This window comes from Lontra canadensis, unplaced genomic scaffold (genome assembly GCF_010015895.1).
Source record: "Lontra canadensis isolate GAN:19392208 unplaced genomic scaffold, GSC_riverotter_1.0 scaffold6, whole genome shotgun sequence".
Lineage (NCBI taxonomy): Eukaryota > Metazoa > Chordata > Mammalia > Carnivora > Mustelidae > Lontra > Lontra canadensis.
Genome location: NW_022631000.1, coordinates 9,364,790 through 9,376,881, shown reverse-complemented (window position 1 = coordinate 9,376,881; position 12,092 = coordinate 9,364,790). Strand labels below are relative to the sequence as shown.

The 12,092-nt window shown below is 36.7% G+C and overlaps 1 protein-coding gene across 10 annotated transcripts in view; it reads right to left on the bottom strand.

Moving 5' to 3' along the window:
- Positions 1 to 12,092, bottom strand: part of DZIP3 (DAZ interacting zinc finger protein 3) — a 117,839-nt gene that overhangs the window by 73,983 nt on the left and 31,764 nt on the right. For 9 of the 10 annotated variants that reach the window (XM_032852124.1, XM_032852130.1, XM_032852128.1 and 6 more), the window contains 4 exons: positions 8,145 to 8,261; positions 5,104 to 5,184; positions 4,663 to 4,787; positions 1,770 to 1,884 (listed from right to left, as the gene is read on the bottom strand). In XM_032852124.1, the coding sequence (XP_032708015.1) occupies positions 1,770 to 1,884; positions 4,663 to 4,787; positions 5,104 to 5,184; positions 8,145 to 8,261 (438 nt within the window). Of the gene's footprint in view, positions 1 to 1,769; positions 1,885 to 4,662; positions 4,788 to 5,103; positions 5,185 to 8,144; positions 8,262 to 12,092 lie in introns of those variants that run through there. The other variant, XM_032852134.1, reaches the window with a different exon arrangement.

The window sequence follows — 12,092 nt, the reverse complement described above, 5'->3', positions numbered from 1 at the left end:
TTAAGAGGAGGAGGAAAAAGAGAAAACTAAGACCAAGTAGGGACTGCTTCACGCAAGCTCAAAAGTTTAACGTTAAAATATAGAAAATCATTTTTAAGCATTAGGTTTGAAGTTGTGTGATTTTCCTAACAAATGTCAAAAACTGTCTGCTTATTCTACTGATTACTGAGAGAGCTATAGTAAAATAGTACTCTGTGATTGAAGAGTTTTCTACCTCTCCTTCTAGTGTTACCAGTTTTTGTCCCATATGTTTTGAAACTGTATTATTAGGTTTATACAGTTTGAGCTGCTATAGCTTCTAAGAAAATTGAATTTCATAGTTTTTCAAAATATCCACTGTGAGGAATGGATCTGGCTTTCAACTTAGCCCAAATATAAGGACCCAGTAAAGCTTAAAGTAAAAGTCTGCAGACATGTCATTCAAACACTAATCAAGAGAAACCCACTAAACAAATTAAAAAGTTACTATAATATGGCTTAAAAGAGGAGTAAAAATTAACCCAAAATTAAGAATACCAAGAAGATAAGGGAAATGGAAACTCTCATGCCTGGTTGGCTCAGTCAGTTAAGTATCCAACTCTTGATTTGGGGTTTGGTCATGATCTCAAGGTCATGAGATTGAGCCCCACAAGGGGCTCCTTGCTCAGTGAGAAGTCTGCTTGAGATTCTCTCCCTCTCCCTCTCCAACTCACACATGTGCACATGCGTCTGCCTCTCACTTCCTCTAAAAAAAAAAGAATACAAACTTTGAAAAGAAATATGAAGATAAATATCAACAACTTTGGACTTGATTCACAATTCCACCTTTAGAAATTTGTCCTATAGGAATTATGTGAGAAATACACAAAGATCACTTTACATAATAGTGAAAAACTGGAATGTTTAGGATAAACTAAATTTTCAATAGCAAGAAACTGGTTACACAAATTAAAGCAGTTATATGATGGACCATGAAAAAAAAATCATACTGTAGAATAATTTAACTACTGGGAAATTCACAGTATATATTTCTAAACTATACATCAATGTATATAACATCATTCCAATTTACTAAAAATAAAGGGTTCAAGTGTTTATACATGTGTTTCTAGAAAGACATAAATGAAAATACTAAAAATAGTTTCTCCATTTGATGAAATATGGATGAATTTTATCTTTGAGCACTTTTATATCTTTCAAGTTTTCTGAAATAAGCTTTTCAAATTTTCTTAGTATTTTTTAAATTTAAATCAAGAACAAAATAATGGTAAATATAATTAGAAAAAAAAGAATTAACTATTACACTTAGCTCCAGCTATGTGAAGTACTGGACTAGTATAGCATTTAATCTTGTTTTTAAATACTAACAAATCTTGTTATTTACTAACCCAGCCACTTCACTTCTCTCTATGTGCTGAATCTTACATTCTGCACTAGGTAATGGAATCAATGTTGTTTCTTATACAAAAAGCTAATTTCCAACAAAAGAATGTGCTTGCTATAGAATATGACAAAGTTAGGGGCACCTGGGTGGCTCAGTTGGTTAAGCAACTGCCTTCAGCTCAGGTCATGATCCTGGAGTCCTGGAATCGCATCCCACATCAGGCTCCCGGCTCAGCAAGGAGTCTGCTTCTTCCTCTGACCTCTCCCCTCTAATGCTCTCCCCCTCTCTCAAATAAATAAATAAAATCTTTAAAAAAAATGTATTATGACAAAGTTAGCATAGGCCACACTTCATCAAAAATGATTCTGATTAGTCACAGATTAAATGTTCTTAAGCAATTTCTTACTTTAAAAGTTGTAGGTAAATCTTCATCTTCTGTAGGATCTATGTCAAACCAAGGATCATTTGTATCTCCTATTTCTTGTAAACTTTTATGAAATTCTAGCAGTCCACCATTATATCTGCAAGGCATTTTAAAATAAGGTCAGTTTGAATGAGACTCTGTAACTAGATAGTTTACCAATGAGACAATAAGCAACCCTTTTTTTTTTTTTTTTGTGGTAAGTAGGGTGGTGAAAACCTCCGGCATGCTATAGAAATACAAATGCTAGGACTCTCACCTGTGGTGGATTGGGATGAAATACAGGTGGAAGGGGAGGCAATAGATTATGTAGTAGCTCAAGCTTGAACAGAATAGGGGCCATGGTAATTAAAGGGATTGTAGAGTTGGTTGGCTTTTGTCTACTGTCTTGGAAGCCTTGAAGAAAGAGAATGACAGGCACAGGTCAGCCAACTGTTGACTCAGGGCACACTGTGAAAGACAGAGGACTCTATGGCAGCATTTAAAAAGGCTCTCATCTCCTACATCCATAACAATAATCTGTACTGAAAATCAGGCCAGATTTAATCACAAGGTGAAACAAACTGCAAAAGAGACCAAATGTACCTCCTTGAAAGGACTATTACCAACTCAGGACACTCTGTGAAAGGTAAAAGGTCTCTATGGTAACATTTAAAAAAACCTTTACCAAGTCTAACCTTATAAGGGCATACTGTGCTGGAAATGGGCCCTGTATTTAATCACAAGGGTAGAACAGCAGAAAAGACTAAATGCACTGCCTCAGCAGGACTGTTATGCTAAAATGAGGGCTTTGACAGGGAACAAGGAGACCCTAAGATCTGAAATGGGGACATTTAAATGAAACCCCTAAATTGTCCTGAACTCCTCTGGCTGATAATGACCTCTTTCTTGCTAGAGGAGTGCAGAATCCATTTCCTGACCAAGCCAAAATATCATGTAAGGTGCATATATCAAAAGATGATGCCCTCCCTTCTCAAGATCCTCTCCTATCTCTGCTTGTTGCTCAGGACCAGTAACTCTGGAATTGGGTATAAGCAGAGTCCAAGTGGGAAACTAGAGTCCCCGCCCCTCTAGGAAAAGCTAATTCACCATAAGAACTGCGGAATTTGACTAGTGTGTACTAGTGTGTACAGAAACATATGTGGGAGTGGATCTTAAGAGTGCTGAACCAACACAGAGACACAGCTGGATAGGGAAGTATATGCTGATTTGGGATGACTCCTCCACAGTTCAAGATTTACTTTCCTAACAAGGACACCTGAGCCACCAACATGCTGCTGAGAAGGCTACTTCAAGCTTGGATCCAACAATGGCCTAGAGTAACTGAGGTGGAGATGCTGGAAATTTTTTGGCAGGGTACTGAAGAAAGCCCAGGGAGCTAAGGATGTTAGAATGGACTTCCTACACAAGACCAAAGAAGCCACCACTAGACAAAGTTCCCTGGAAAGGCCCAGAGGACACTCCAGAGGACACAATGAGAAAGGCACCAGCGTCTTTGAGCAGCTCAGTGGTGACTGTCCTCTGTAGGCCAGGGATGAAAGTAAATGATGCTGTCCTGTGACTGGGCTTTCTCCTATCAATGATAATGGAAAACAGATTCTCTCCAATGCCCACTGGTAAAGAGACTAAAGAGTAGTTCACACATCTGAGGGAAGGACAGCAGTATACATCTTTGTCCTGTCTCACAGCTATGTGAGTTCTCTCTACAGATAGACTAAAGAGATTCTGACCATCCTGAAATTCTGTAAAACATCACAAAAGCCCATTTATATTGATGGCATCATGCTACTAAATGGGAAGTAGGAAGTCTTCTGGGTACCCTAGTAAAAAACAAGCATGCCAGAGGATTGAAGATAAAATCTTACAAAAGAATCAGGTAACTCCCACAGAGGTAACTCTTTTAGGAATCCCATGGTTGGGTCCAGTAGTAATCCTGCGTAAGGACTGGCACAGCTGCCAATTTAATCTTTCAAGTCTCAGCCAAACATTATTTCCTCAGGAAGACTTCTGATTCCCAGAACTGGACTGGGTGTTTAGTGAAGGCTATTTAGTTTTTCACTGCATTTTCCTTCATAGCTCTTTATCATATTTCATAATTGATTATTTGTATAGCTGATTATTTGATTAAGGTCTATAACCTTCACTATACGGTCAGTTACATGAAGACAGGAACGATCTATTTTGCAAACTATCATATCCCCAACACTCAGCACACACAGTCTTTAGAACATGCCAAATTCTGAGCAAATAAAATTAATACATTATGCTATAAATGGCTAAGGATCTCCATATAGGAAGTAAATAGTCCATAAAGGTTCCCCCACACAATTTCACTAACTGTGTGATCCCCAATATTTCCCAAACCCAGAATCTGGACCCTTTCAGTGCTTTAGAAGCTCATTTATACCTTAAACTTCTATTCCCACTGGTTATAGTATTAATAACTATAACCATCATTTATTTATTAAACCTAGCATTTCTGTGTTCTGGGAGCTTATTTGATCATCTACAACATCCTTGTTGCAGGTAGGCACTATTATTAGTTCCATTTTACAGAGAGGAAAAGATAAGGCTGAGTAGCATAACATTTCTCAGGGTCATAGATTGGGTACATGGCAAAAAATGTATTTAAACCCAGGTCCTTCAGACTGCAAGGCCTATGTTCCTCATGCCTTTGCTACACTGTCTTTTATTGCCATGACCTGTTAAGTTTGATATTTAATATCCTCAAAAACATTAAAGAAATTATCTACAGGAACAGGTGAAGAAGAACCAGTAGAGCACAAATGTCATGATACCTGGTATACTACAAACACTATCCCATTTCACAATGCTAAAAGGTGAAAGGCAAGATCTGTCCATTTATTAAAATCCTTACCTCTTCTGAGCACATCGAAGCAAACCACGTCCAAAATAAACTAAAGACATAAAGTTCTCACAAATTTCATTCTCTTGGATCACCATCTTCATTACTAGAAATTTATTCTCTGCTTCTGTGTAATCCTGTAGGAACATAAAACTAGATTTGGCTGATATAAAAGCATTTGTTCTTTTTACAATAATTATTTTCCAAACTGGAGAAGTCAGAGCAGCTTTCATATTGATACAGTCATGTAGTCATTTATTCACATCTCTAATCCTAGCATCTGTTTGTGATCACACAGATAATATACTCAATGATTAAAATACTTATTTACAAAAGAACATCTTTAGCCAATGTTTCAAAATGAACATTTAGAGAATTTCTAAAATCAACCTTTCGTCAAAAAGTAGTGAGTGTGAGAAGATTTACAATGGGCAAATAACACATGCTACATACCTCTTTCTTTCCTCTTTCAGTAAGTGCCACTCCATACAAAAACAGTAATGTCAAATAATAACCAACATTAATCTGATGTGCCTAAAAGAAAAAAAATTAATTGGTTATTTAGACTAAGTTAATTTTCAGTATACCAAGTTTAATTAAATATCCTAGGCCTTTCAAAAAAAAAAAAAAAAGAACTCACCATTTGCAACAACATGGATGTAACTAGAAGGTCTTATGCTAAGTGAAATAAGTCAATCAGAGAAAGATAATAATAATCATATGATTTCACTATATGTGGAATTTAAGAAACAAGACAGAGGATCATAGGGGAAGGGAGGGAAAAAGAAAAGACAAAATCAGAGAGGGAGACAAACCATAAGAGACTCTTAACTATAGGAAACAGACTAAGGGTTGTTGGAGGGGGGTAGGTAGGTGGGGAGATGGTGTAACTGGGTGATGGTCTTTAAGGAAGGCACTTGATGTAATGAGCACTGGGTGTTATATACAACTGATTAATCACTGACCTCTACCTGTGAAACTAATAATACACTATATGTTAATTAATTGAACTTAAAAAAATAAATATCCTAGGCCTACCCAGCAATTATTAAAAAATAGTAAAAATTATCATCATTATATTTTTAACCATCTAGTAAGAACAATAGCAAATACATTTTAGATGTATTTGACAATTTGACCCTAAAGAGAAAGGATAGTCAATAATCTCAAAATAAAACATTACAGTTTAATTAAAGAAAATGAAAGCCATCAGGATTTATTGCCTCTTTCCCCCTCCTACCCCTACATGCTACAAATGGCTAAGATCTCCAGACAGATGTAGTAATAAGTACAACTATATTCTGAGTCCCATGAGTCCTTCTGAACATGGGAGTAGGTCTTGGAGACTTCAGATACAACACTCACTGTAGGAATGCCAACTTCCTGGTTTTGATAACATAAATTGTTACGTAACAAATAACTATTGAGGGAAACTGAGTGAAGGGTATGCCAAGATCTCTCTGCACTTTTGTATTATACAGCTATGTTTCTGCAACTTCTGTGCATCTAAAATGACCTCAAATAAAAAGCTTAAAAATTGTCCATGGAGAAAAATATTATACATTCTGTTCATAAGCTCTCTACTAACTGAAAATCATAACCATATCTTTTGTCGCATTAACTTTTTACAATGAGACTGTTCCATACTATAAACAAGATTTTTTTCAGGTACAGAGGTACGATAAGCATCTACAGGATATGTCTTATTTTTTAGTGATCTGTGTTCTCTTACCCAGAATACTTCTCATGGCCAACAGTACACATTTATGAAGTAACTGCTTGGAGTTAGAAGTTTGGCTTCAAACTGATCTCAGTGGAAACAGATGTGTGTGCTTGCTTTCAATGAACCTGTGTAACATCTAACTGGTTTCTATCTTAAAATTCCCATCTTTGCAGAGGTGGTAAAATGCAGTTCACAGAATAGACACTAAAGCCAAGATTACACGGGCTTATATACTGATTCCACTACTTACCACCTGCTGAATTAAGAAAGTTATTTAACCTCTGTGCTTCAGTTTTAAATCTATAAAATAGGAATAATGAAGTGGGGTACTTGAGAAGAGTAAATGAGCTAATCCTTACAAAAAGTATCTGTCATATAGCAAACATTAAGTAAGTATAAGCTATTATTTTGTAACTTAAAAAAAAAAACTGGCTTCATAAATAATATGACTGAGCCTTTGGCTCATACAACTCTAAACAGAACACTTTGAGAACAGGATAAAATGTGGAATTGTGGTAATGCTACAATTACAAGTACAAGGTAAAGAACTCGGGAATTTATAAGCATTACATTGCTAACCAATATGCTCTGGCCTTTCCTCCCTACCTGCTTCCCAAATAGTAGGGATCATTCCAAGTATTGGAACTAAATGGATACTGAAATATTGGCAACTGCCCCCTGCCCTCATGCCACTCCTAGAACAAAGTTGCTCCACCTATCCTCAGTAGCCTTGAGGAACAGGGAGAGCCATCTGGATAAAACAGCAGGCTGCTCTGATCATGACATTTCCAATTCTGTTCAACAATGCTACCGAGAGAAGGATCTCCTCCCTTTCTTTATGTAAGACTCATTGAAGTAATGTCTAAGTACAGTAGGCTAAGCAATCAGCATCTGCTAATGTTGATTTTATACTCATTTATTTTACTGCTTGGCGACCTGGTCAGTGGGAGAAAGAGCAGATCTTTAGCATCCCAGAAATTCTGGGGAATACTTGTTAATGCAAACTCCCTTTTGTTACCTATTTTGGCTCCACGTAGAACTCCTTTAGGGTGGTATACATCACCACTTAGAATCCTCATCCTGAGAGTACTAAACTAAGATGATTTCTCCACTTTCTTGTAAATCTCAGAGATTTGGTGTCTTTGGCTACTTTAGTTGGTACCCAGGTAGCCCTTTCTTGAAGATAACTCTAATCCATCTTCCACGTGTGTGTGAAATTTAGTTTACGTTACGAACCCAAAGTATTCAAAGAACTGATTTTTTTCCTTTTACTGTCCTGTACTATTATTGGTTCTGATTTTTGATGCCAGGTTTATTTTTCCTCAGATTTTCTATTTATTTCTAAAGTATCATTTGAAACTGAACATATAAATATATCTTGTCAATTTTATCTTGCATAACTACTTATTAGCAGATGACAGAAGTTCCAATTTTTACAAATATAGAAATATCAGGAGTTGACTAATAACTAGGAGGAAAGGAAGGAGTAATTTCTGAAGTTCATATCTCTCCATTTCTAATAAGAAAGCCCATGTTTACTAGTTCAAGTTTTTCTTCATTTAAGATGAACAATTTTATGGTAGGGAAGGGGACTCTTAGATTAGGCTCATTACAGAGATGCAGTAATAAAGTACAAGAAATAGGAAGGTAATCAGTTTATGCATACCTTTTCTCAAGAGGTAGAAGGAAAATACAAATTGTACTGGCTACCCTCTCATTGGAAAATGTTGTCCAAGTCCATTATTTCAAACTTTCAAAAGAAAACACTTACAGTATAATTAGTAGCCTGAATGTTCCTAAGAGCTGCTTCCATTTGTGTTATCAAGAAACGTAAAGTCAAAACAGGAACAATTTCCTCCCCGTTCTGGCTGTTAGTTGCAACTTCTCTCTGTGGAAATAATTGGTCAAAAATCTCTTCAAGTTAAAGCAAATATCTACATACATTTTTATTATACAAGTAATACATGCTAGTTGTAGAAAATCTGGAAATGATTTTTTAAAAATCCACACCACTGGGGCACCTGGGTGCTCTGTCAGTTGAGCATCCGACTTTTGAGTTCAGCTCAGGTCATGATCTTTCAGGGTTGTGGGATCCAGCTCCAAATCGTGCTCCCTACTCAGTGGGGAGTCTGCTTTTCTTTCTCTTCCTTTCCCTCTCCCCACTTTCTCTCTCTCTAAAAGAAAGAAAGAAAGAGAAAGAGAAAAAAAGGAAAGAAAGAAATCTACACCACCCAGATACAAATGTTCTCTCATTTATTTGTTTTTAAGTAGTCTGACAAATATTTGTTAACTATTTCCTCGAAACACTTAAAAAGCATTCTTATGTCTGCCAAGAATTGGCCACATCCACTCCTACTTCAGAGGAAAGTGGTTATCCCAGTTCATTATCATACCTTCTATTCTCTAAGCATGGCTAAAAATCTTTCTGGCCCTGACCCTGCAAGAATGCTGGCTTAATTCCAACACTAGGTCAAGGAATCTTAAGCTATAATCTGATTGGAACCAAACTAATACAGGATTTATTATATACCATAGTTTGTTACATTATATGGATGAAATGAAAAGGAAGACTATGTCTTATCTTTTTGTCCATTTCTCAATACCTTGTACCTACAAGTGCTTCACTTAAATTCCATCATGTGTTTAAAAATGTATTATCTGTGTGAAAAGTTTAACCTATACTTTTTTTTTTAAGATTTTATTTATTTATTTTACAGACAGAGATCACAAGTAGGCAGAGAGGCAGGCAGAGAGAGAGAGGAGGAAGCAGGTTCCCCACTGGGCAGAGAGCCCAGTGCAGGGCTCGATCCCAGAACCCTGGGATCATGACCCAAGCCAAAGGCAGAGGCTTTAACCCACTGAGTCACCCAGGCACCCCTAACCTATACTTTCTTAATATGGTTTCTAATACACAATATTTTTTTTTATTTTTCTCCTGAATAGCTAGGTACTTTTTCTCCCCAGCACTCATTTACTGAACCTCTTCTCCATCAACATATACATCCACTGTCATGTTTTTAAATGTCTACATATGGAGAGTTTCCAAATTTGTTTTCCAGCTCAGAACTATCACTTAAATTCCATACTCATTTATCCAACCAGTTACTCAATAATATCTCTTGGATTTGAGTAAGCATATAAAACCTAACACTAAAGGACCACCTACTTTAGAACTAGAAAAGCTGGGCAAAATATAAAAACCATTTTTTGAAAGCAACAGAAAACTACAAAGACACTGTAAATCTCTGGGGTCAACATTCAGAGAGAAGGAATGCCTACAGACACATGACTGACTTTTGGAGTCACATTTTTCGTTAAGGCAACTGCCATTTTCAGTTGTGGCTGTGAGGCTGAGATGCTAGGCAGAGTTTTTAGTCAACTTACAAAGCTGGGGAAAAAACAGAATGCACTACCTATCGAGGATGAGGGACCCTGGAAAACACTACATCCTTTGGTTGGGACCTTGAGGAAATATACCCCTAGAGTAAGAGTGTCAGTTTTGGTTCCAGCTTGAATGCAAGTAGTTTATTTGGGAGGTGCAGAGAACAATGGTAGGGAAATACAGATGTGATACAGGGAAGGGAAAGCAGGCTTTAAATTAATTGTAAATTAATGGGTATGGTTTTTGTTTGTTTGTTTCTTTTTAAAGAGAGGGAGGTGGCGGGGAGAGGGAGAAAGAGAATGTTAAGCAGGCTCCATGCCCATTGTGGAGCCTGATACAGGGCGCAATTTCACAACCCTGAGATCATGACCTGAGCAGAAATCAAGTGACAGACACTTAACTGAGTAATCCAGGTGCCAAAGGGTGTGTTATTTAGTTATACACAATGGACAGCTGGGGTTAATACAACAGAGAAACTCAGTAAAACAGTGAAAAACACAGTATTATTCAACTCAAGGGAGAGAGAACTGGGATATTTGCAGAACAATTCCCAAGGCTTGAGTGGTGATATAAGAGTATTAATTCCTTGGGACTTCTGAACTGCCATGAGAAGTACAGCCTTCTGTAGTTCCAGAGGAAGCCTTAAAGCATAGAGATAAAGACACTGAATATTGGAAATTGTCCAGAGCATACTGAAATAAGAGGCCAAGGGGCTAAGGGTTATGTGCAGGGCACTGACAGTACCTACCATAAAAGGTAAGCCATAAATAGACCCTTTGTAACAGAACAGAAGCTTAGAACCATCTCAATCCCCAGATGAATTAAGTAATCTGCCAGAAAAGCACATTACTAAGCAAAGACTTTGTCCAGTTAAGGAAGGTTGCTCTAAAGCAACTCAGGTAGCCACTGAAAGTAGCAGAATTCTCTATCATCCTTTAGATGACTATGGAATTAGTTTTGATGGTTTCATGTTCGCTCATGATTTGGATTATTTTTGCCTTTTTAAAGATTCTTACCAGGAATTTCTCAATTTTGTTGATCCTTAAAAAGTTTTGGCTTACGTGGATGGAACTAGAGGGTATCATGCTTAGCGAAATAAGTCAATCAGAGAAAGACAACTATCATATGATCTCCCTGATATGAGGGAGAGGAGATGCAACATGGGGGGTTAATGGGGTAGGAGAAGAGTAAATGAAACAAGTTGGGATTGGGAGGGAGACAAACCATAAGTGACTCTTAATCTCACAAAACAAACTGAGGGTTGCTGGGGGAGAGGGGGGTTGGGAAAGTGGGGGTGGGGTTATGGACATTGGGGAGGGTATGTGCTATGGTGAGTGCTGTGAAGTGTGTAAACCTGGAGATTCACAGACCTGTACCCCTGGGGAAAAAATAAATATATGTTTATAAAAAATTAAAAAAAAAAAAAAAGTTTTGGCTTTATTGACTTTCCCTATTTTCTTATTCTATTTCAATGGACTTAGATATCTTTATTACTTCCTTCTTTTGACTTTGTTTCTAATTTGTTCTTCCATTAATTTCCTGAACTTTATGTTTAGATGATTGATATTCAAATTTGCTTCTTTTTCTAATATTTGCATTTCAAGCTATAAATACTTTTTGAAGCACATATTTTACTAATAACACAGACTTTGATATATATTTTTTATTCAGTTGAAAAATTTACCTAATTTCCGTTGTGATTTCTTTTCTTACCCATAGGTATACCTAGAGGTCTATCTTACGAACAATGATTTATTAAGTTTATCTTTCTGTATAGATTTCTAAATTCATTGTACAGTGGTTAGAGAACATGCTCTATATGTTATGAATATTTGAAATTTGTTGATACCTGCTTTGTGACTAGCACAGTAAATTTTTATAAATGTTCTGTGTGCACTTAAAAAGAATCTATCTTCTGCCACCATTGGGTGTAGTGTTTTGTATTTGTTATGTGTGTGTATGTGAATTATATCAACTTTGCTATGGTTCCGCTAATTTTATGGCAATGTTGTGTCACTTATGGGATCATGTTAAAATCTCCTACTGGGATTGTTAATTTGTCCAATTCCCTTTAGTATATCAATTTTGTCATCATATACTAACAGTTCTGTATGCATTTGGTCAACTTCTGAAATTTCTCCATTTTCTAGACATCCATAGAGTCAAGAGCAAGTAATACAATCTTGTAGTTATGAGAGCTTCACAGTAAGTTTTAATATTAATCTGAGTGGGCAAATTCCCAGCCCTTCTCCCCTATACTTCTCTTTCTTCCTTTCATTTCCCATCTAAACTTCAGGATTAGCTTTTAGTAATTACAACCAAAAAATACCCTCCTGT